The following is a 25952-nucleotide window of genomic DNA, read 5'->3' on the forward strand; positions in this document are numbered from 1 at the left end:
CAGGGCCGGCAGCAACAGCAACACCGATAGCGCGACCTATCGCTCTAGCTCAAGCTGGAACTACACCAATGTCAACAGCAGTCGATTGTTCCGCCCACGTTTCTTAGAAAATCGAGGAACTAAATCGGTTTGTTTTGCAGAACGAAAAAAAAACATCACAAAATCTCGAATGCGACAGCTGTCAAACTAGTTTGGAACAGTGCTTGCCTTAATCCAAATTCAGTTCAAAATAGATCGAGAACTATACTGGTTTAAAAAAATACATTATACAACTAGTCTAAAATAAAATATAGACCACTAGTGCAAGGGCTCGGTCTGGGTCTGTTCCAAAATTTTAGACCAAACCAACCAACCAGATGCCCTTCCGGTTTCAGATTAAAATTTAACTCACAACAGCGAAAAAGTTACCAACACTCTAAGGTAGTTTACTCTCTTTGATCCTATCACGTTTTTCCACCTTTCCGCTATTGGAGTTTCAATTTACCTATGCTTCGCTATTTTTATTACCGTCGCCGGTTTCTGTTCCATTCCAACAACAGTCACACCCCTTGTTTACGTTACGCATTTTTAACGAGAGAAAGAGATTCAGATACATCATCAGATCTGTGTGAGTAGTAATGAGAAAACTAAACTCCAAGCACGCGTACGCTACATGATGATGTCGCGCAACATAATGCATGAGATCGCCACCCAGTGCTGAACGCGGAGTGTCATCGATCTCAAGCACTTCCCTTCCTTGGCGAGGCTGGTCATAAATCAATGTTCTATGGAAGTGAAGTAGCGATGAAATGCTCGAGCTGCTAAAGTGAGACATAAAACTGCCCAATTAGAACCTCGAACGGAGCAACACACGAGCAACTCAATCAACTGACACGACACAAGCACTGTCCGTCCGGATTTATTTGCCTATACTTGAAGCGCTATAGACACCCACCACTTACCGTTGTGGTCGACAGTAATCGAGCATCCACTTGAGATTATACAGACAAAGGCGGCGGCCGACGACGACGAAGATGACGACGCCGATGACGAATGGATCGGTAAGTAGTTTCACACTTGAAGAACACTGTCAGGATTACGGAGTGTTGTTTTCGTCTATAGGTTAAATATTTTGTTTGTTTGATAACGATTGTAGTAGGCGTGTGCGACAGTGTGTAACAATTGGAATGCTTTGATAAAACAAATTAGGAATTCAAACAACATGTCACGATCTTGAAAATTGAAACCTCATCCGAATCCAATTTTTCGCTCACATGTTTTGCCTTAGGGAACATGCATAAATGACGTAGCATTTGAGGGGGGAGGTGGGGGTTTCAGAATTTGTGACCGGCCATGTATTGGATATAGCCAAATACGCTACGAGGGGGGGAGGAGGGGTCTAAAATTGATCAAAAATATGCTACGTCATTTATGGATGCTCCCTTAGTGTTGGTAACTGTTTACAAGTAACAAATTCAACCAATCAAAATCCGATTGCGATAAGTGATTTCATGGCTGCGGTTGTCACATGGTTCAAGTGCGACAATTGATGGATTTTTTATTGTGTGATTGCTATGCTGGATTTGATGTAATTGATTTTGACTGTTTATTGCCGTCGCTGTAATACTTTCGCTTCCATTTGGCGGCCATCAGTCAGTCAGTCGTCGGGTGTGTCGTAAAACGAATTGTAAACCGACGATAAGCGGATTGCCACACTACCTACTGATCCAAGAGCAAGTCGTTGATGTTCGTACGGAGATCAAAGGTGACCCCGGTAATGATTTGTTTGCTTTTAATTATATGGGAGCTAAGTGATTAAACATAATTGGCGAGAGAGGTGGGAACATGATTAATTGAGTTCACATCGGCGACTTTCTGTTTTTCTTGTTTGCTGATATAAAATTCAATAAAACAACAATCATGCGCCGTGTGATTTCGAAATCAATCCGAAGCATTTATTATTCGCAGCGTGCCGAAGGTGTCAAGAAACGCATTGAAAATTGAACAACGCTTTTTAATTGTTATTGGTATCATAAACGACTAGGGCCTATCACACGCTCGACCAAGTGGAAACCATTTTTCATCCGATTAAGTGATTCAGTGGAAATCGCTTTTCCAGCAGAAGGGAGTCTATTTTTGGTGAATCTTTCTAATTTAGTTTCCGTTTCCAAAAACAACAACTGCGTGCTCCCGTTTCCTCCCAGCTTCTAGTGCTGCTGCGTCATGGTGCGGTTCTACTGGACAGTTGGAAATTTCAATATCGAAACGTATTCGTTATGGATCGCTACTCGCAGACTCGCTACTCATGTAGGGGGAGCGAACTAAATTGAATCGTATCACATATAGTCGGTAGACGCAACGAAGCGTGTAACCAAAACATCACCTCCCGGACTCTCCCGGTTCGCTTGGATTCTTTTCCTATAATCGGAAAAGTTCCGGCCACTTCGCTTGGGTTATATTTTATGTGCGGTCAAGCTATTTTCAGTAGCACATTTCGCCATGGACGTTGCGCCGATGATGGAGCCGGAGAGTGTCTGCGGATCTGAAGATACTGTATTCTAATTAACGTGATTCTCCTTCTTTTGTGGGCCTATACTGGCGGCTGTTCCGGTTCGGTAACCAACAGCAACCAATGCATAGCCTGGCACACTGAATGCATGGGACTCATTTGTGCATCGGCTTTTTGCCTGCATGACACATCAAACGGAGAAGATTGGTGCACCCACTCTGTCAGAAGAGATGCTCCACGCGGTACTGCGCACTGTTCATGGTGGGTAAAGTGCGCTTCAGTTAGAATCTGGAACAACAGTTTATTTTATAGTGGTTAGTTCTGGAATATTTTGACAGATGTTTCGCTGAAAACGAATCACTTTTACTCGTTGAGTATGGAGAAATTTGTAAAAGCGTATTGACAGATTCCCTTCATCGACTTTCTCTTTCCTCACGGCCATGTTAAGACATTCCCAGCTAAATGCAGCACACAGATCGATGAACAATTAAGCATTTTATACGACAAACACGAACAGAAACGGTTTAGTACCCACGTTATTACGGAAGAAAAATTGGATGAAGAAAATCGATAAATGTTCCTTAGGACCTAATGCATTGTTTAGCTTGAGTTGTGACAGTTGGCAAACGAAATCAAACCAATCTTACTTTCGGATTCTAACTGAAGCACACTTTATACATAGGCATGGTTGGTATTATCACAGAAGCGGCCGCCGCCGCTGCTGCCCGACAAATTAGAAAAACAAAACGTCAGACCAGGAACTCTCGAACCAGAACCACTCTCTGGTGCCCTCTCTAGCGCCGCCGTCGGTCTCTTCTATGCTGTGCACTATATGATTATGGTTATTATTATGGCCATGGTCGCCGGCGATGTCAGCTCGTCGTTCGTCGGTGCTCTCATCAGATGGCCAGTTTGGGTGCAATAACTAGCAGAAGTAGAGTCATGGCAAATGCCGCACTGCAGTACGTGTCTAGAATCAAGAAACCAGGAAAAGTGCATCCCAACCTAACGATTATGGGTGTTAATGCTGCATGCTTGGATGGGTGTGTACTGCCTATAGTCGCATATCAGTCCCATATGGATCTTCGTCAATTTTGAGATAACAACGCATCTACATCTACTTTCATATTACGTGATAAAACCATAGAGGTAACTCTAAGACTATTGGGTCCCGAAGAAAATCATTATTATTTTTAGCTCACTCAGTACCAGAACAACGGTCCCAAGCAGTCCCAAGCTATTTCACTCACCCCTGCATGTTCTGCATGAATCCACACACCCCTGATGTTATCTGTCAAACTTTCATAGCGAATCAAAACAAACATAGTGTAGTAATAGAATTTCAACTAGAATAGGGTACGTTAATCGTTTGCTTGGGACCAATAGGCTACTAAAGTGGTGAGCCAATTTAAAATCGTTAGTTTCGTATTGATTGTTGATAAAACTACGGACTTCGATCGTTAAAAATGTGAAATTAAATCATCCATAATTCAAGTTCAAGTTCACCTTTTCGTATTGCAATATTTTTCGCTGATATAACAAAACAAGCAAACTTCATTGCAACTGATTTTAACTTTAAAAATTGCCAATCAATTTTCTAGGATTTTTAAAATATTTACAAGGGAATTTCACGTCGACGGCCATTTTCCCAATGCCTACTTTTGCCGTATGGGACTGATATGCGATTATAGGCAGTGTAGAGTCGACTGAATGGTAAGAACAGCCGCAAGAGATCATGAAAGAGTTGTGGTGCTTAATGTTTCTAAACTTTAAACGGAAAATAGTCTATAAGGTTTAGGAAAATTTATTGACTATAGTTCTAGCGTTCAGAATTAAACATAATGGCTTATCTGCGGTGATCGATTCTCTGTATAGATTATTTTCTTTGGATTATTACAGTTAAGTGAACGAATTTCCGAATTATTTGCAAACACAGTGACCAAATCATGGTTTTTTTTTTGAAGAGTACTAGACCGAGTGCTACAGTGCTGAAAAACTAGTTAGACCGAATGTTGGAAAGTGATAAATTGAACTTAGAAATTCTTCTAGAAAACAATGATTTCCAGGAAAGAATGAAGATCTCGGAAACTTTTTTGACGTAGGACGTCTGTGATTTCTATATAGGGGTAGACTTTGTGAAAACCGAAAATGGAACACGTAACGAAATTATGAAAGATTTTGAACGTGAATAACTCAGCTGCCTCTGGACCAATTTCAATCATTTTATCACCAATCCATCAGAAATATTTCTACGCATCAATGATTTTCAACAAGAAACTATTGAAAAAGTGGTAAATGACAAGCATTGTCCAAAAGGACCACCAAGATTTTCCAAAAGAGTTAAATTTCTTAACATGTTCCACCCAAAATTCATATCAAAAGGTTCTTTTCTGGGCAATCATAGTCATACTAAATAGTAGAGAACCCTGCTCAAATTCCTATTCCGACACAAAACACAAGCTCCTGCTGCAGTTAACAAATAACATTTATTATATAAGACCACGTAGTCCTATGTCAACATTTCGTACAACCCCATAGGGCTGTTCCTTGTACATAGTTTTTTTTCTAACTAGTGAAGGAAAGCCCATTTGAGTGAAGCTCCTTTCGAGCCACTTCACCGATAGGCATAAAACCTTCAATCTATTCTAACGAAGTTTACAATAGATGCGCTTTCCATTGAGCTGAATTGCTCTATGAAAAAGTAGAAGAGTCTGTGCCTAGGGGCACGAACGGAAGCTTGACGTAGAACCGCTAGTGGACGGAACAAATGTGAACATTTAGTTCTTTTAATTGATCAATCATCAATTATCTTAACTCTTTCCGTTTTTTTAATTTGTAAGCGTTGTGATGAAATTCTGCCCGCGTAAACATTACACCACAGACAAACAAACGTAATACTTCATTGTGTATCTTCGCTCACGCATTTAACGGTTGATTTAATGAAGTAATGAAATTGGGTTGTTAGTGGAATGCTAAATAAAACAGCATAAAAGGTTATCTTCCATTTAATTCCACTTAATTTTGGTATCCATGACAGATACGTATTTCGACTACAATGTGCAGTCTTCATCAGTGTCATTCCCACTAAAGAACTTATCAAAATCTAACCCCCTTAAGTACTCATCCCCTAGGTAAAAAAGTCAAGATCATAGGTATAAAAATGAAACTACAATGTGTTGAATCGGAACCTACCTAACTAATAAAAACCAAACGTGGTTGATTTAAATATTATCAGTTCCGTGAACTACTCGCCAGCGATGGCATCGGACCACTTTGACATTTCTATAAATTCTATAGAACTTTTGCGAGTCAGCGAGCAAGCTTGTTTTCCGCGAGAAGCCCGAGAGATGTCGTTACTGAGGTCCTATGTTTTGAAATACTATGTTTTCAAGAAAAACTTTTTCAAAGAGTTACGTCTGTTTGTCTGTGATTACACTATTAGCTAATTTCAGTAAAAATTTCATCAATTTTTACCCACACGCTAAGAAATTATAAACTAATCAATGTCTCACTTTTTTTCGATATTGCCTTCAATCCCTTTTTCTAAAAGCGGTTTTATTCAAGTTAAAATAAAATTCGTTACAGGCAACATTGAACAAGCGAAGACACGAAGCAAAAGGGTTGTTGTAGCCGTAGTTTGTTCTGTGGTAAGGGAGAACAGCCCATAATGCACCCCTGGGGTAAAATGCCCACTTATAGAAAAACAGCGATAACTTTTCCTCAGATGCATTTTCCGGGTAACGGTTTGTGATTGTTTTCAACTGGAGGTTTAACAAATAATTCTTGATCATAAAATCATGTATTGACCTACTGATTCCTTAAAAAAATTGCATTTTGTGCAAAACAGGACACAGTTGTTAAAATCATTGACTGTAAATTAAGCTTTTATCAAATATTATAAATTAACAATATGGTTCACTTCCAGAATTCCCATACATTTCTGAAAAGACGCATAAGTAATACCCTCTCCCGGTGAGAAAGGTGACTAAAAACATTCGTGGCCTTATTATTTAAGCGTGTAATCAATTCATACGTTTAGTCTAGAGTCGGTGTATAATGAGTCACGCCAAGAGAAAAACAGTTGAACCCGCATCCCTGTTTTCGAAGGATTTCCTTTCTTTTCACTTGGCAACAGAGGACTTCTACATCAACTTCAAATGACTTCTAGCTAGAACAAAAAATTGCGGCTGTAGTGAATCATTACATCAGTGTTTTTTTTTGTCAAATTATCTTATCAAACAATAGTAGAAATTCTCATTACTGATCATTAGCAAACGTATCCCATGACAATTTAATGCTCATTGCGTGTTTATGATCATTTCTTCAATTTTATTTTATATTTTATTGCAATACCTTTCGTAGACCTTTATAGCATCGTAATTTTTGTTTACTTTGCACGATAGGTAGTCGGTTTGACAGTTCAATAGGTAGACTTGGCTTCACTCTTGGCGTGACTCATTATACACCGACTCTAGTTTAGTCAAATAAAAGGTGTTGCAAACGGTATTAGCTTTCTCATGCATGTTACACGCCTACCCTGACGTCATGAAATTATACTACGTTAAGACTATAGTTGATATTAACAACGTAATAACGTAATATAATAGTGCCTAAATAACGTAATATCTGCTATAATTTGAATGTACAATAAGCTTAGAGGTAATCCAAAATAAATAAAAGAAAATGCAGATTATATCTGCCATCCCTCTTTACATACCACATTGGCAACTGACAGGAGGAAAACTTTCACCTCGCTAATAATCGTTAACCCAATTTTGGGTAATAGATTAACAAACACGGTAAGAAAAAACACTCAAAAACACTTGAGTTCAAAAAAAGCTCAAAAACAAAAAACATAAAAATGAATTCGATTTTCAGTTAAAAGTACTCAGCCGAGTACTCAATCGTCATGTTTTCACCATTGGGAAATTTTAACTTATTTTTGGATGAAAATCAAAGCAACCTGCGCTGCCTTTGATACTGTCATTATTGTGTGCTTCATCGCCTTCGTTCGTGCTCAATTATTGGCGTTGACGGCACCGTCGAAAAATGGTCTCTTCTAGAAATGATTGACAGTTTCTTATGGGATTTTTCGGTGAAGTGAAAGGATAGTACCAACAATCAATTCGAAACTAACGATTTGAAATTGGCTAACTACTTGACTAGCCTATTGGTCCCAAGCAAATCGATTAACGTATCCCATTCTAGTATACATAAATTTCAGTACTACACTATATTTGTTTTGATTCGCTATGAACGTTTGACAGATAAAATGAGGGGTTTGTGGATTTTCCAATGTTTCGAGGGGTGCATCGATTAGCTTGGGATCGAAGATAGTACCAGAGCTGAGCCAAAATGTTGAGCTCGTTTCTTTGGGACCTTCTGGTCTTAGAGTTACCTCTATGATAGTACCATATATATATATATGCACAGATATAAGACCAGAAGGTCCCGAAAAAATGTGGTCAACTTTTTGGCTCAGTTTTGGTACTATCTTCGGTCCCAAGCTAATCGATGCACCCCTCGAAACATAGGAAAATCCACGAGCCCCTCATTTTATCTGAATCAAAACAAACATAGTGTAGTACTAAAATTTCGACTAGAATAGGGTACGTTAATCGATTTGCTTGGGACCAATAGGCAATTCAAGTAGTGAATCAATTTGAAATCGTTAGCGTATATACTAATCCTTGAGTTTTGTTGTTCGGATTGTAGAAGTCGGAATCTTGAAAATGCAACGAACAAATTAGACTGCTCTTGCTGAGTGACGGGTTACGACAGAAGTTTATCCAGGCATCCACTTCCCTAAAATTTTGTAAACTTTGGTATGGTTTAGCTGAAATTTACTATATTTCGAAATCTGTTTACCTGAAGCATTAATCTGGAAGAAAAAAATCCTAGAAGGGCCTTCTTTCGAGCTGGAACATCCAGAAACAGCGCAAAAGGATCGACCCATAGCGTTAAAAAAAATCATTAACCAAAACGATCCAGATAGTTTAAATGTTTATAGCTAACAGAGAAATTGACAGATGTTTGCGGTACGCGGTCCATGCAAACAACTCTAAATTGAGTATACCAATGACCAAGTTGACAAAAAAATAATAAAACGGAGCAGACTGGAACCGAACCATGGACGTTGAGATTACGGGGCCCGTGTGTTGACCACTCGTCTATCAACGCTTGTGAAAATGAAATGGTTAAAGGCGCATAAGAGCAACCTCAATGAAAATAAACTTATATTTGAGTTCATTTATTATTACTCAATAGTTGAGTAAATTTTAACCAACGCCGCTTTTCTGATTCACTCAACGGCGGACCTCAAATAATAGAACCCAACGTTGAGTTTATTTTAACTTAATTTTGAGTTTTTTTCTTACCGTGTAGAATTCACTTCTTCTACACACTATTATGATACTACCCTGAGACTGGGTAGACGGTACCCATTCTTATGTGCAGTAAGGAGTTGGCAGAATCTGAGTAAACCAGTTTTATTACGATGAGTAAAATGTACCCAAATTCTGGGGAAATGGTTATAATCGCATGTTTAGAATTGTGCAGGTATAAAAGGGAAATTTTTTCGGTGTCCATATATCCTACACGGTTAGAAAAAAGTACCAAATATTAAGTTCTTTTCACTCATCTCGGCACTATAGTGCAGGAATCCAAAAGTAGGTAAAGCGGTTCAAAGTAATTTTCACTTACTTGTGTGCAGTTCGTATGAAATTTTCCATTCGCTTTCTACCCAAAAGTAAGTTAGTTCTACCCAACAGTAGATAAATATGATTATACTCAACGTTGGGTTCCCACACTTTACTACCCTTGTTGGGTGGTTTTGCTCCTCCGTTTTTGACAACATTAGAAGGATAAAAGGAGACAAACTAGTCAAAAATAGGTAAAAGTAAACTTTCCGTTGGGTACTTTTTTCTTACCATGTACAATACTGTGGACCCCCGCTAATCTGAATGACACTTCTTGCGTATTAACGGGGTTTATTTTTATTTTCAGCTTTTTTTTAACCCTATAGAGATTGCTAAAGTATGACTGTGTCAGTGATTTGTTTTCATCGGGAAAATTTTCCGCTGTGAAGTTTTTTTTTCCCGATGAAAACATTTTGCGTATACGTATACGTGACGTAGTGTGCGTACGTTAAACGTCAGCAATCTCTATGACCATTAGAAAGTTGAGTTTCTGGTAGCCTTATTTGTGGTTTTGTTTTGATTCTTTTTTCCATTTTGCATCGTTTCATTCCGCTTTATTATTTATTACGCAATTGATGAATCTACGTTACGGTTGACCAGCAGATGGAAATGATGAGAAAATGAAAATGACGTTTTGCTACCTGTCAAATCGTATGGAATATTTTTTAGTACATCATCACTTTTGTGGTTTTGGATTTCAAACCTAGGTGTCGCATGTACTGGTGCAGTTTTGCGTAGATTCATCAATTACAGCGGTAGCGCAACGGCAGCACGAAAAGCGGAAAAGCCAATATGAGTAAGCCTACTTGTCGGATTGAAAACTATTCAGAACAAAATTGACTCCGGCTAGGCATCTTGATGTCATTTGTGACAACTGCCGAACCAAAGATGAATACTAAGATGAAACTGTCGGAAGAAAAACTTTCTATTTTAGTGTCCTCTTTCACGGTCCCTTTCATCCATTGAATACCCCTCGTATTCAAGGTAATTTTGTGGTTTTGCTGCCCCTTCGGTAGAGATGAAATTTTGCGCTCATTTTTATCAAAATAAACACACCAAAATCAGAGGTGTGCCATTTTTTAATTACTCGATTAACAACTACTCGATTTTTTTTTTGTTTGTTGTGCTGCCATTTTTCCACCAATGAGAGTGCAGCACATGTTTGAAACGATCGGTGATGATCCTCTGGAGAAGTAAATGCTTATATCGGCATGATATAACCGATTGCAAATATTTTACTTTTCGGTTCGTTAATCGATTAATCGATAATTCGAATGAAAATCGGCCATCACTAGATGAATGTGAAACGTCATTTCAAAGATATGGATCGTATATAAATAATGATACAATTTGAAAGGGACCGGGGCTCATCACAAATTACGTCCACACGGTAACTGAAATAAACACGAGTGCTCACCGGTTGGCCAAACTGCTCATAAAGACGATAATTAATAAAAACTGAAAATGTTCATGCATTTCCAAATGGTTTCCTACCATTCCCATACATTTGAAAGTGGCTGGCCCTCTGGATGTGGATGATGTCAAAAACAACAAAACATAGATTTATTGAGTACATAGGACTTTACTTACTTTTGGCTTCCCACATAGTACCTAGTTGGGTGAAATAAACTTTTTTTTCCTTGATTTGTTTTCCGTACTGAAAACCAATGCTACCGACACCCGAGAAGCAGCTCCCACACCCACCCTTCGTGATCAGAGATTTTGTACCTCAGATAATCCCGGCGGCGCTTAAGATATAAACTTAATTTTGACTATTTTTTTCTTACCGTGTGGTTAAATTTTACTCAACAGTGAGTTGTTTTTGATAGCCTTGTTACGCTTAATTTACAGTGTACTAGTCACCTTTCGCGTCACTAGAGCCGCTAGTGTCGGGAAAAATCGTGTCTTGGGGATAATAGAAGAGTGAACCATATTGTTAATTTATAATATTTGCTTTTATCATCCTGTATCACAAAAAAAAAATTTAAAAATTTACGTTTCGTATATTTTTTAGATATTTTACTTGATGAATCACAGTTTAACATTCTATTGAGATTTTGAGACCTTATTTCTGATGTAACATAAAGAAATAATCATTTGAAATACCGCATCCCTTTGCATTATCTACTTGCAGGCGTTATGGTTTGTTTACCATGGGGTGCATTTTACCCCAATGTTGTGGTGCGTTTTGGCCATTGTTGTCGTGCGTCTTGTCCCAATGTTGTGGTGCATATTGCATCATGAATCAGGCGTTTTGCCCCGCTATCATTTTGGAAGCAATTTAAAAAATACCTTGAAAGTCATGGAAAATCATCCTTTTGTAGTTCTAAATCACTCGATCTTTGTAGAAAACATGGTAATGAACCAAACGCCATTACTTTCTTCTTGATTTTAGCTTCCATTCGCCATCCATTGACGATTTTGCTTAAAGGGTGCATTTTGCACCATCCTACCCTATAGGACTGCTATTAAAGCTGAGTTCCGAAACCGTCGGGGAGGAATGTTCAGCGGAATCTGTGCGAGATGTTCAGGGCAGTCGATAGATCCTCCAATGAAATCGAAGACAAATATGTTGACCTGCTCCGCTTCAACGTTCTTCCGTTCTTCATCCTGTTCGTACTTCAGAGCTCTCTGGCTTTCTCAAATGTGACGTTTTCATCTTCCTCGCAAATTCGATCCAGGGATCTTCCCGACAGACCGCTTATGAATTTGTTGGTTAGGTTGTGCTCAAGATGGTTACCAAACTTGCAATTGGAAGACAACAGCTTGATCTTGGCGATCCACATGTTAACATTTTCCAGTCCTTGTTCTCCCCGCTTCGTCCTTTCCCGATGCACTACCGTTGTTGGCGTAATTGACATAACTGCTCGTAGGTCTTCTCTGCCGGCACCGCTTGCGTGCACAAATCCCGTATTAACTTGTAGGTTTTCGCGCTGAGACAGTTTATCAAGATTAATACTTTCTTGTTGGCTTCCAATCCTGCCGACTTAAACCATTCTTCCAATTGTTCCTTGAACAATTGCCACTCCTCCTCTTCCTCGTCGAATTTCCGAAAACTCGCCGTACTGGCCGTCATTTTTCTTAATTGCACATCCTCGTTGCCAATGTAATAAACACGCACGCGGGTTGATTGCTGAAACAATACTGACTTTATTGAGAGAGCAAGATTATGATGTACAAAGGTTGACAACATTCTATTACCCGGTACTGAACAGTAACACGAAACAATAAATCATAGATATTCTTTGAAATCATTTTTATAATTATAAAAGTTCGTTTAGTAATTTAAATACTAATAAAACATAATGCAACTTATGAGCAAGCAATCAAACGTGTTACAATTTTTGAATGAGCACAAAACTCCTTCTTGCATTATTAAATCATGATTTTCAGAAATTCTGAAAGGGAAGGAAGGTGGCAAAAGTAAAAATTATGATTGGTAAAATATATTCTTCTTATTTCATTTATTTAACGTCGGTCTCTGTTCCGCAATCTAGTGCCAATCACCGATGGACATCGATTGCCATCCATTAACGGCAATCGAATGTGGAGGAAGGCTGCTTCCACACCTGCGTAGCATATCGCATACTTTCTTTCCGAAGGAAGACGTGACCAGAGATTTTCCCACCGACCCACCGAATCCCACCGACCTCGGCTGGGATTGAATCCAGACCCATTGGGGTTAGAAAGCAGTCACGGTTACCACTACACCACCGGCGCCGGCTGGTAAAATATAGTAAAATTTAATGAATATTTTATAAAATATCGTTTATTTTTTTTTGTTTTGGAGTGCATGCATCGCAATTTTTCGGAAATGCATTAATAATATCAAACACTAGTAATGGTAAATTATAAGCTACTTTCAATTTATTCACATTGCATGAAACATTACACTCGACCGGGATTTTCTCACCTGTTACTCTAAAACATTGATTCATTCTAATCAATCAAAAAAAACATACACTAATTATTATAATATAAGAATGGACATTCATCCAAAAAAAAAATGCATACAAATTAAAAACTGTATCTTTGAACATTCAAAAACTAGAAAAAATATTAAGATTCAATAAAAGAGGATGCAGTTGCCAAACTGTAACACACAACGAAAAACGAAAACACCAGCATAGCGTCGACGGTCACGTTGAAAGTCGTTTGTACCACATTCTTCACCGCATTAAAACAAAAACTACTGACACTGCTCGCCGTTGAGGTGAGAATCTGCACTGAAAATAAAGAATAGATAATCAATGACCTAAGAAACAACACAGAAAAGACAACTAACCAAACTGCCACTCTCCAAAACTGTCAAATACACGGGGAAGCGAACTTAATCAAACATTTTTGCCAACTACCTTCGATTTCGGCCATTACTCCAATTTTCCCATAAAGTAAAAAAGACATCTTAAATCACGGACAAATTAAAGTATCGCAGCAAGCGAACCCAATGCAACCGACGGTGACGATAGAAGACGATGACGTTATGGCTTTTTGCCAGGCATCGAAAACCCCATCCGTGTGCCCAGCAAAAACCGACGACTAAACTTAAACGAGACGCCACTTTTTCTACCGTCCGTCCCATCATTGCCCCATTCAGTCAACCTAAATGAAGCTTTTTCGGATTTTTTTCACATCTTTCTCTATCGATATTTCCCGCAGACATTTAGGCAACACACGCACAACTATTGATCGGGCACGTTCCGTGGTCAACTAGCAAGGCAACAAATAGCAATCAAACAGCCGATAATTCCATTTTGGATTAAAGTAGGTTAAACAAAAACAAAACCAAAAAGTACACTGAAACAGGTTACCAGAAGGAAAACGAACAAACCGGGTTGACATCGACGTCGTTAGTCTAGTAGGCGCTTGACGCATGGAAACGGAAATAGACTGCTAGCTGCACCGCAATTGGCGTCGCCTACTGCCTGCGGGCGAAAGCCGAAGTTCGTCGAGTAGTGGGTTGTCTAAAATTTGAACGCGAACTGACGACCAACCGACGGCGATGATGACGAACGACAGCGGAGGCGACCTTGACACTGACACCGATTTTTTTCATGGAATGATATTCGTTGGTGGCGCTTCAATAACCAAATAAAAAAAAATGGGGAAACAATGCACCGGCTAGTTATAGCTAGCAGCGCGGTAATAAACTGAAGGTGAAAGGTAGGTCCTATGAGCTGCTGCTTTGGATCAAATTGAGTTAGGTTGTACTTTTTTTTCCCAGAGTTTTCATTGTTGTGTAGACAGGGCAGCAATTATTACAATTTTTGTTGATTTTAACCGTTTTGTTGTTTGTCTGCCATGCCGTGCCACGTCCCTTACACTTCAGTACGTATTACTTGCTCCAGTTGGGAAAAATGAAGAAGAGTGGTTTGGCTTTTTCTTTCGTTTCTTGAACAAAGAAGAAAGTGAAGAAGTGCGATTTGCTACTCTCAAGCGATAGTTTCACCTTCGTTTATTTTCGGTATTTTCACACTGATTCATTCGAATGCTGGATTAGTTAATAATGCAGGCTGGAGGGAAAAAAATACGATCAGTTACGGAAGTAATGATAGGTAATATCAAATAAAGTAGCTGTAGTGACTAAGTAGTGCTGGTAACGTTTGGTAAATATTTGTTAAATCATTTGAAAGGGGTCACGAATCATTATTTTGGCGTACCGCTAACCTCCGATCTATCAGGAAATGAATTCTTGGAACCTAATACTTTTCAGAGGATAGAAAAAAAGTCCTTAGTCTCAAGCATTTCAGCGTCTCATAACTCTTGATGTCCTGAGGTGGTTTACCAATCAAACTTACATACACGGCGAATGCGAACGACCCAAATTTGAGTTTAGTTCACTCATAATCGCCAAAAGTGCAGGAACTCAGCGATGAGTAAATTTGCCTCATGTTTTCCCAGGTTTTTTCCAGGATTTTCCAGGGAAAAATTCCCGAATTTGAGAAAAGTAAAGATTGGATTCACTCAGTCTATTGGTACTACTCCGAGACTGAATAAAATTTTCGTCAATTTCCTCATTTTCCGGCAGAGAGGAAAGGGGTCTCGAACCATCATAAGAATCTTTCCCGGCCCCAAAAACCCCTGCATACAAATTTTCACGATCGGGCTTTTCCGCTTCCGCTGCCATTGCGCTTGGGCCTTTACGCCAAACCGACGATCAAATACATTGTTTACAATAGCTGATACGTCCCTTCGAAAAAGTAATCGAGAATTCTTGATGGGATATCTATAGAATTTTCTCAAGAATTTCCTTAGAATCATCCCAAGATTTCTTCAGAGTTGCTTTCAGGATTCCTCAGAATCATCTTATTAATTCCTTCTCACATTCCCTTGAAGTTTTCGTCCATAACAACCTTGTAAATTCTCTACATACCCCTTTAGGAACCCCTCTAGGAAATTCTTAGAATTTACCCTACAATTATCTTAGTATTCTCAATAATTCTTGCGATAATTCTTTTAAAATGCTTTCGATAATTCTATGTAGAAAGCCCTTTTATGAAATATTCTTAAGAATTTCCTTCGAATTCAGTGTAGTGGTTAACATCCAAAGTCACGAGTTCAAATCTTACCCCGGACAAGTCACGAATAACCCATGCGTGTTTTTTTACTAGTTCGTTTATTTACTAGGCTCAGTCGTGTGTGACACTTTGCGGAGCCAAAATCAGTAATGTTTGAATTTACATTTTAAATAGCAGTAGTTCTAGGTTAGTATTGGGTACCAATTAGTCGTGGCGGGCTCGAGGTTAATGGGTAACAATTTCGATTGGAAGGAGCTAGGTAGGAAACTGGTTTCTGAAGCCTCCTTCAGATACTACTCTCGGACGGTTGACCAAATCCTGGCTGGGCAGGGGCGAGTAGCACAGGAACAGGAGGATAATAAGACTGCGACACAATGGCGGGAAATTGTTTGGAAAGGAGGGGATGGTCACATCAAACTCTAACATCAGACAAACAAAGGAATTCGTAGATCGCTTGCATGTAGGGAAGATCACGTGTTCCCAATACATCTCTTACTTCACGGAAGGGTTGTCTACCTCGGGCCACTAGGGTATCCAATAGTCGTGCTCTGGAGGCGTCATTACCCGGGAAATACCAAACTGCGTGATCGATGTCATCATAACCTGTTCGGCACCTACATATATTGCTGTCAACGAGGTTTATTCTATAGAGATGTGCGTCTAGCGAGTAGTGGTTGGACATAAGTCTTGACATCACTCGAATGAATCCCCGACTTACATCCAGACCTTTGAACCACGCTCTCGAAAAGAATCACTTGTCCACTCGTTTTGCCAACTTAAAAGAGAACTCTGACGTACTAATGGGAAAAATTCATCATGTGAAATTCTTCTATTATAAATCTCGCCTTGTTGTGCGCCCACCTTTGCGAGAGAGTCTCCCTTCTCATTGCCTGGGATTAAGCAATGTGAGGGGACCCATACAAAGGTAATCATATATGATCTTTCGACCAGCAAACTGATCTGCTCCCTTACCTTTGAAAGGAAATAAGATGAGTGCCTACCTTGTTTCATCGACCGAATAGAATAGCCTCAATCGAACTGAGACTATCCGAGAAGATGAAGTAATGGTCTATGGGCATATCGGAAATCATCCCCAATGCGAAGTTGATTGCTGCTAGCTCAGCAACATAAACGGAACAAGGTTCCTGAAGTTTCCGAAAGGCGGTTGAGTATTCATTGAAGACGCCGAAGCCAGTGGATCCATCAATGCGTGATCCATCAGTGAAAAATCTTCTACTGCAATTGACTTGTTAGACCCATGAGTGTTAAAGTAACTATAATTAAAAAAATACGGGTTTTATCAAACTTTTGTAGATCATGATTTGGACTTGGTCTTTAAACCATCGATAAAACTTGAAATGTTACTTGGGGTATTTCCAAGGGGTTGGTCACTCCGCAAAGTGTGCCTAAAATACAGATGGGCACACCTGGGCACTCTCATTGGCACCCATGGTTAGACATTTTCATGATAGTTAAAGTTACTGACAACACTGTATATTTGCGCCTGATCTGTGCATGTTTCAAGTTCTGCCATGGCGAAGTTTTGCCATGGATTCCTCCCAGCGCGCATATTTTCGAAACATTAGATAAAAACCGGTCAAAAGTCAAAAGTCAATGACCGTTGCCAAGTACAACTGTAATCTGGGGGTGATACTGGAATTCTTCCGGATGGTGCTGGAGTCGCTACCGGAAGACTTCGAGATCAGAGAACCTCCACTCGAACTGTTCAAGGATCTGGTGCGGAAGGCTTTGGTGTTTGACAACAGTTTGATCGAAGTTGGGAAGGGGGTGGCATCGTTCCGGAAGCTGATTGAAAAGATGACCATGAAGAAACTGCTACTGGTCATAATGCCGATTCGGAATCTGATTAGTGAGTTGGTTAGTGGGGATAGCGAGACTCTGAAGGAGGAAGTGAAGGGAACGTTGAAGACGTTTGTAGATCGATTTGGGGCGGGGAGATTCGTGACGGAGCTGAAATCACAGTGCGGTTGATTGGTCAGCTGTTGGGTTTGAAGGTGAGCTTCTGAAAGTCGACATCGGTGAGTTGGTTGATAGATATGTTTAGCTCTCGGACACGACCCTGATAACCCAGCGCTTGAAATAGAATATTTATAGTCTTGGCGGAAAAGAAGTCCCGGCGAAGTGTAAAGTGACCGGTGTTTTCCATGGTTCCAGTGCGGTAGGCATTTCAACATCGCGATGTTTGCAATAATCCTCGTAGAACTGATCCGAACGCAGCTCTATGAGGTGCGGATTGATTATGGAATACAAGCCGCACAGAAGCGTCGTAAGGGGATCGGTGCCCATACAAAGGCCACCAACTGGTCAGTCGTCGTTAACCATGTTTGATTCCGTAACGCTTCACCACTTCGTTGATCAGCTAACCGACATTCAGTTCCATGATTCGTTCCTCATCGTAGCTGACATCGATGAATTCGCCTTCGATGATCACTCGGACCATGTCCGGAGGTAGAATCTTCACCGGTGTTTGCTTTCCAACCATCGACAGCGTTCCAGCGTTTACAGGTGTTCTCTGGCCGGCACTGCTTTTCGCCAGAGACATCATACTCCATTTGTCGGACTGTCTGACCGTGTGAACATATTAAACCCCACCATCACCAGGGAAGTCTGATTCCGGTTGAAAATCACACAAGAACGCTGGCGATGCATCTTTGACTGAGTCGATGGCTTTCGGGAGAAACGCCTCCCAGAAGCGCTCTTCAGAATCTGAAGAGCATCTGGACCAGTTTCCTCTGATGATGCACGTTCGCGTCGTCTACTTACCACAGTCACCTGTGGTTCATCCGAATCCTCATCATACTCCAATCCAATAGAATTTATTGTCCTGTCGGAACGTTCTCGCTCGAAGCTTCGATTCGGTGGTCGAGGCCGTTGCTAATTAGGTTCAGTGTAGTCCTTTTCCGAGAGTATTTGGGTGCAACGAACCGAGAGTCACGACAGTTGGGATCTGGGATAGGATTCTACTGCTTGTTGTTTTGTTACTTCACAACAAAACATGTGAACTGTCAAATTAACCGGGATGCCAAACATACCATTATACAAACAAAAATTCAGTCCGATGACACTCTCGGCACTGCCGGCAAAACTGTGGCACATGTGAGGCACACTGAGAAAAAAATTGGCGCAAAATAAGTATGTACAGTGACCACCCCTTGGGTATTTCACGATATTTAGCTGTTTCTTGACATCTTTGAACTCGCGGCATCATCTCTGAGGTTCTCGCAATTTTTATGTAATTCTAGGAACCACCTGTAGTTTATGTTATTTCCCTGATGTTCTCTAAACTTCTTTCCTTTTTTTTGTAATTTTACTAAATTTAATGGAACTGTCCTAAGATTCTCTGATCTTCCTTAAGGCTATCGAAACTTCTCTAAAGTTCTTGCAATTCTCGTTCTTCTGAATTTCAATGAAGTTCCCAACAAATTTCTGAAATTTTTAACCATCTCTGAAGTTCTCTGGCTTTTTTCAAAATCAAGGAACTTCACTCTATTTTTCTAAAACTAAAAGATTTGCAATGAGCTTCCATCCCTCAATTTTCGAAGCAGCCCTGAAGCTTACGTAACTCCCTTTGAAATGTTTTTGCATTTTCCTAATGTTCATGAAACTATCCTGAAATTCTCAGAATTTTCCTGAAGTTCCTGCAGTTTTCCTGAAATTTGTTAACTTCCCTTGAGTTATTGGGAATTTCCTAGGGAACTTCTTTAAGTACCCGCAATCTACCTGATATTAAAACGAAAAAGATTTCCAAACGTTCTAAGATTTTCACTTAAGTTCTCAAAATTTTCCTGAAGCTCATTCGGAGATGAACTAGCCTAGCCCGTGGCTAAAAATCTCCTAAATAAAGCACTTAAAAAAATCCTGAAACTCGTGAAACCGCCCTAAAATAATCGAAACTAATACATCATCATTTCTAAATTTTCCCATTGTTGTAGGCTTTCCTGATGTTGAATGTGCTTTCTTTATGTTATAGGCCTTTTTAATAGAAATTAAACGATCGATTCAACCTCTGGTGGTGAATAGAAGAACGTCAAAAAGAGTGTTGTGATCATAAATTTTTGCCTTGAGACATAGGAAGCGGAACACTTTTTTACTTTTCCTGATAAATTGATTCATCTGAGATGCTGCAAAACTTAATCTACAGTTGAAAAATTTAATTCTGTAACGTTTTTGAAAAGATCCAGCTGGTGTTCAGGAATATTTTTGTTGAGAAAAATGGAAAATTAGAAAAGTGCCTTAGTGGTTATGATCTTCCGGATTTCTTGTGTGCGAATAGTTAAGGTGCAAATCAGTTCAGATTTGTGGAAAATCGTACAATAAGACAATTACCGATGGAAATCGGCAAGATTTTGAATGAAAAATGCTGTTATTTGCGTTGGGGAAAATATTTATTCTGATGTAAACAAACGGTTTGGTTGACGTTTCTTCTCGAACTCGCGTGGCGCACTCTACGTTGATGGTGCATTAAAAAGGCGTATTGGAACATCCAGAAAAACCTCTGAACTTCCCTTTAGTTCTCTAGCCTTTCCTTAATTTGTCCATATATTTGAAAACTGAAAGTTAATTTAATTGCCTTAATATTTGTTAACCAGATTCTTGATATTTTTGAAGTTCCCATAATAGTTGAAAACTTCTTCAAATATTACGGAACATCACTCAAAAATTCTTATTTTTCCTAAAAAAAAATTTGACATCCATGTTTCCAAAATTCTAGGAATATTTCACAATTACTTGGAACTCCATGAAGCTGAGGATCGAAGTAGGCAGCGCTGCGAAAATGACGTGATTTTGTTTTGCTGTGTCGTTTTCTTTCTAGTGAAAATGTTATAAATTTACAATTTCATTTTTAAAAAGTGTTAATTTGAAAGTTCAGAAGTGATGTTTAAAAGTCCATTAAGTGAAAATTTTCTATTTTTTTTTTAGATTTCTACCCGTTGCATGTGGTGCCGACTGTTCTAACCTACGCTCAGCTAAGTTCATTTACCTTTTTCGTTCCTCTGCCCTGGATAGGAAATATGCATCTAATTCAAGACGATTATTTCAAAACTTACTAAATACGTGTCAATCAAGTATTGCACGATATAACGATTGCTTGATATAACGATTGCCAGCAACACCGGTTGGGCGTATCCTGCTTACCCTCCCTACTAACAAAAATCCACCCTTCCCGTGACACTTATAAGGGGTCGTAGAGTTCTCTGCATCTCTCTTAAGTAAGTGTTGGACTAACATTCCTCCCCTTTCTCCACCAGATGCAAGGACGTGGCCAGGACAGCTCTAGTCTGTTGGAGGGAGACACATCCTTTATCTAAGAGGTAGTAATTAATCACAAATTACTATCTAACAGCAACGGATGAAGGTGGGTCTCCTTCTTAACAACAGTTTGGAGCTCGTACCACCTACGACATTGTGCAATCTTGTTTATGCTATGCTATGCTATTACTTGGAACTCGATGAAACTTTCAGCAATTTCCGTTAATGGGACACACCTATTGAGATCTCTAAAATAGGGTATTTTTGTTATTTTTTTAGAACATTAGAATAAGCAAATTATTGAGCAACATCTCAGCTTTATTTCGAAAATTGTCAGCCCAAAACATTATTGTGTCCGCTGTTGATAGCCCTTTTCTCGAAACCATATTTTTACCTTGCGAGACAGGGATCTCGTAGACTATTCGATCAATTGAGTTGTTTAACTTCGACAAATATACCGATTTTTATACATCATCTGATAGAGGCTTCGTTTTCTGAGCACAGCGATATTTTTATCAATCCCGCAGATATTCATCTCGATTTTTAAATCAAGATTTAAATTTTTGATCGATGACACTAAATCTATTCGTTGACAGCTCGCTCCCATACAAAGTCCCGCCGAGGGGCGCTAAGAATGGTGATTTTTGCTAATGTAATCGTACTTATTTATAATAGTTCCAGTGTATCAGAAATTTTGTATTTCGGTTCCATTTAGTTAGATTTTAGATAGCGGAAATGTTGGCTTTGGCAATACCTTAACCTATCATCTTCGGGGGGTAAACAAAGTCCTGAGAGCTTCGAGGAAGTCTAGAGAATTGTTTACAAATGTTTTGTAGATGTTTAGGGAAGTTACGTGAATTTCAGCTAAGTTTAGAGAACTACGTCTCAGATAGTTTTTTGGCGAGCTGCATGCAGACAAATTTTACTCATATCTCAGTGTCAATTTGAGGAGACTGAGGCGAAGATTTCAACACGGTGCGTCGGAATCCAACGAATGGATGTCCACGAAATCTGCGTAACAAAACGCGGAATTTTCCAAGGAACTTTAAGAAAATCCGTACATCCGAGGGTAATTCCAAGGGGTAGATCACTCCGCACACCAATCTTGGGTCATCTTTTTTGTGAGTGTGCCGAAAGTGTGCCGATTGTGTCGGTCATAGAGCAAGATGTGATCGTTTGTAAAATATCCATCCCGGCAACCCGGTATTTCTGACAGCTTGAATGTTTTGGTTTGAAAGCATGGATAAATCGGATTGAGGATGACGCGGGAAGTTGCGAGTGTGCGAAATTTTGGGTGTTTTGTTTTCATAGGATAATAAAAGCCCTATGTTTTAGAGTTTTATAATGCCATCAAAGGCAGAGCAGAAACCCAAGCTTTTGTGATTTAAAAAGCAGTAGTCTATCAGCGGCTGGAACGAGTTGGAACTGGTGGGGAACATTGTTGGAGACCGACTATGGAGGATGATGAATAGACTTCTGTAGTTTGTCTTGTGTGAGTTGTAGCATTATTTATTTAATAATTAATTAAAAGTAATTATTAATTAAAGTAATTCCCAAATAATAATAATACGGGGAATGTGTTTTAAACGTCTTTTCCCTTCAATAAAAATTCTGTGAAAAGCATTTACTTTAGTTAGCCAAATAGAGACAATCCGCTTAATGCCTATTTCAAGAATTGAGAGCCACGAGAAAACAAGGCCTGCTTTGCTCAACAAATAAACATTAAGCATCCGCAAAGCTCCGCGCACTTTGATCAGCAAATCTTTGCTTGTGTTTTTCAGATTAGATTTTCGAACAACATGTTTACTGACTTCCCACAATTATCATTGTAAAAACTGATACGGTCATAATTTGGTCAAGGGAAAACGCGTGTAAATCGGTGAAATCGTTTATTTAAAAAATCAAATTAAATTTCTTTTTCAAGTTCAATTAGTATAAAATTCAGGAAAAATATTCAGTTAGGCTTCCGCTTTTCCAAATCCGAATTGCCGGGCCTTACGCTTGACCCCTGCCATCAGATTTTGTACAGCCACCTTGTCCACCTTCTTCGCCACAGAAAGCCAGTTTGCCTTGAACTGCTGCTCGCCCTTAGCAGTTTTTTTTTTTTTGGTCTTCTTTAGGTTCCGCTTGACAATAGCCCAGTATTTCTCAATTGGGCGGAGCTCTGGCGTGTTGGGAGGGTTCTTGTCCTTGGGAACCACCTGCACGTTGTTGGCGGCGTACCACTCCATGGCCTTTTTACCGTAATGGCAAGATGCCAAATCCGGCCAAAACAGTACGGAACAACCGTGTTTCTTCAGGAAAGGCAGCAGACGTTTATTCAAACACTCTTTCACGTAAATTTCTTGGTTGACAGTCCCGGAAGCTATGAAAATGCTGCTTTTCAAGCCACAGGTACAGATGGCTTGCCAAACCAGATATTTCTTTGCGAACTTTGACAGTTTCATGTGCTTGAAAACATCTGCTACCTTTCCCCTTCCTTTTGCCGTATAAAACTCCTGTCCCGGAAGCTGCTTGTAGTCGGCTTTGACGTAGGTTTCGTCGTCCATTACCACGCAGTCAAACTTCGTCAGCATCGTCGTGTACAGCCTCCGGGATCGCGCTTTGGCCGTCGTATTTTGTTTATCATCGCGATTTGGAGTCACTACCTTCTTGTAAGTCGATAGTCCGGCTCGTTTTTTGGCTCGATGCACGGTTGTAGACGATACACCCAGCTTATTTGCGGCATCTCGGAGAGAGAGGTTAGGGTTTCGCTTGAAACTACCGGCAACTCTCTTTGTCGTCTCAGCGGCTTCCGGTTTTCGATTTCCCCCCGATCCAGACTTCCTGGCTGTCGACAAACGTTCCCCAAACACTTTAATTACATTTGTAACGGTTGATTTGGCAACTTTTAGCGATTTTGCCAACTTTGCGTGCGAGTAGCTCGGATTTTCGCGATGCGCGAGCAAAATTTTGATACGCTGCTCTTCTTGCTTGGACGGCATTTTGACAACTGAAGAGTGAATTCCAAAATCAAAATAGGAGCAACATTCTACACACACACACCTTCAAAATGAGGTGTTGTTCAGGTTTTTTAAATGCAAAATTGAAAGAAATACGTCAAGTTGATATTGACCAAATTTTGACCGTATCACCCTTTATTGCAGTCGTACTGAGTTGTCGTTGGACACTGTAATAGCCACTTCCTCCACCAGTTACAACACCGTCCCCCCTTCCCACCATCCATAAAATCCAATTTCTGTCACCCACTTGAGTTGACAAACAAAGACCCTAGTGACACTTCCCACTGCTCATTCTTGGCTTATATTTCGCTCTACTTTAGCCTTCTTCCTTCTAGCCGCCAGCAATGTTTCCCCTCAATGCCAATGAAAATGGATGATGTCACTCGTCGCTTGCTTGTGTCTATTTTTTACTCCATCCTGAAAATTCGCGCACATGCCTTTCCTCCATCGTATGCTGCACGGTATCATTGTGCAAACAAACAGATAAAACTCCTCCAAACAATACTGATAATGCCGTAATTGTACCACCAGCCGTATAATGCTCTGTCGTCGTGTGAGCTAGCTGCAGCAACAACAATGCCCCTAGTTGTTCGTGGGAAAATCGATACTTTGCTTTGCTTCCTACGATGACTGACTGTGTTCTATTTCTCTCTTCTCTGCTCCCCCCATTCCAGTTTTTCGAGTTTCCAGTTTTCCAACCTCCTGCTCTCCCTCTCCTCGTGTGAGTCATTCAACCACCCTCCCTCTCATCCACCTGACCCTATCCCATACCGTCGGTTCACTCACCTTCGTGCTCGCTGAAAATGTTCCGTATCTTGGGACCGGATCCGGCCGATTGCGGCGTAGTGACGGCCGTCGACGAAGATGAGGACCAATCGCCTTCCATCGCCTTCGAGGCACTGCGCTTGAACTGCTCCAGAAAGTTATCGATCTGCACCTCGATGGAGTTGGGCGTACTGGCCATATCCCTTAGGTCCTTCCGGTTCCCACTGGCTGACACCGTTCCGGATTGCTACCCACCCCACTGCCTTACGTCGTCGTATCGCTGACTGCACTCTTGCTATATGTTATTCCTCGTCGCCACTCTTTGCACCTTTCTCTGCTGGCGTTCGCCACCTGCTTGTGATTGCTTTGTGCACTCCCTCTTCCTTCCCCCAAGCACCTATGCCTTTACTTCCTACTTGTATTATTCCACTGTTTCTTCTTCCTACTAAACACACTCACCACCCAGCACAGCGCACATACGATTATATTTACTTATTTTCCATTTTCTTCCAGCACTCGGTCGATTAAAATCGCATTCGAACCGACCGTATAAAAGATATGTTTCCTTATTTTTACGCCGCCGCGCCTTTCTTCTATGCTGCAGGCGGTGGACTGTAAAACCCACAACAAAGCCACCACAATTACATTATCGAACAAAACACATCGGTCGGTAGGTAGCTCACTTTTCGGCAAATCCAATTAACCTTCAATCAGCTCACAAGCTTCAATTTTTATTTATCTTTTCATTTAGCAAAACACACCTCTTCCGAGTGAGGCATTCATTCATTCATTCATTCACTCCCTCGGAACCACCAAATCAATCAATCACCAAGGAAAACTCATCGCAGTAGCCTCCACCGCACCACCCCCAGTAGCGGTTCGCCTGCTTTGATCTGCAGCCAGAATTACTCTCGTTTTCCAATAATATAAAGCACACTCCTCGGCACCGCGAACACGATTATTAGCACATTAGCGCACAAAGGTCGATTGGAAATTCGAAAGAAGATGTGCGATTCGGATTTCGATTACATTGCTGAGAAAGGGCGCAGTTTTTGATAACTGGAAATGGGGAGGAAAAAAAAACACGAAACCCGTCGTTCGGGGGGCAGTTCAAACTCCAGAAGACGCGTACCAATCAAGACAACGTATTTTTCTCGACTAGCATTCTACTACACACGAACACGGTGCTACGAACGATGGCGAGGCAGAG

The 25952-nt window shown here is 40.3% G+C and overlaps 3 protein-coding genes and 1 pseudogene across 10 annotated transcripts in view; 1 reads left to right on the forward strand and 3 right to left on the reverse strand.

Moving 5' to 3' along the window:
• LOC135706715 (guanine nucleotide exchange factor DBS) overlaps positions 1-25868 on the reverse strand; it is a 435434-nt gene extending 409566 nt beyond the window's left edge. Inside the window, exon 1 of the mRNA XM_065228374.1 lies at positions 24764-25868. Coding sequence (XP_065084446.1) covers positions 24764-24941 — 178 coding nt within the window. The 5' untranslated portion in view covers positions 24942-25868. The remainder of the gene's footprint in view (positions 1-24763) is intronic.
• The window catches only part of Asap (ArfGAP domain of ASAP), a 480120-nt gene that overhangs the window by 166275 nt on the left and 287893 nt on the right, over positions 1-25952 (forward strand). The gene's annotated exons all lie outside the window — the stretch shown is intronic.
• On the reverse strand, positions 11641-12379 carry LOC135706482 (uncharacterized; annotated as a pseudogene).
• Gyg (Glycogenin) overlaps positions 13231-25952 on the reverse strand; it is a 131768-nt gene continuing 119046 nt past the window's right edge. For 7 of the 8 annotated variants that reach the window (XM_065228490.1, XM_065228483.1, XM_065228467.1 and 4 more), the window contains one exon: positions 13231-13412. In XM_065228490.1, the coding sequence (XP_065084562.1) occupies positions 13246-13412 (167 nt within the window). In that variant the 3' untranslated portion in view covers positions 13231-13245. The remainder of the gene's footprint in view (positions 13413-25952) is intronic. The other variant, XM_065228476.1, reaches the window with a different exon arrangement.

Source organism: Ochlerotatus camptorhynchus, unplaced genomic scaffold (genome assembly GCF_037179485.1).
Source record: "Ochlerotatus camptorhynchus isolate MF236.1 unplaced genomic scaffold, CSIRO-AGI_Acam_v1.1 ptg000023l, whole genome shotgun sequence".
Taxonomy (NCBI): domain Eukaryota; kingdom Metazoa; phylum Arthropoda; class Insecta; order Diptera; family Culicidae; genus Ochlerotatus; species Ochlerotatus camptorhynchus.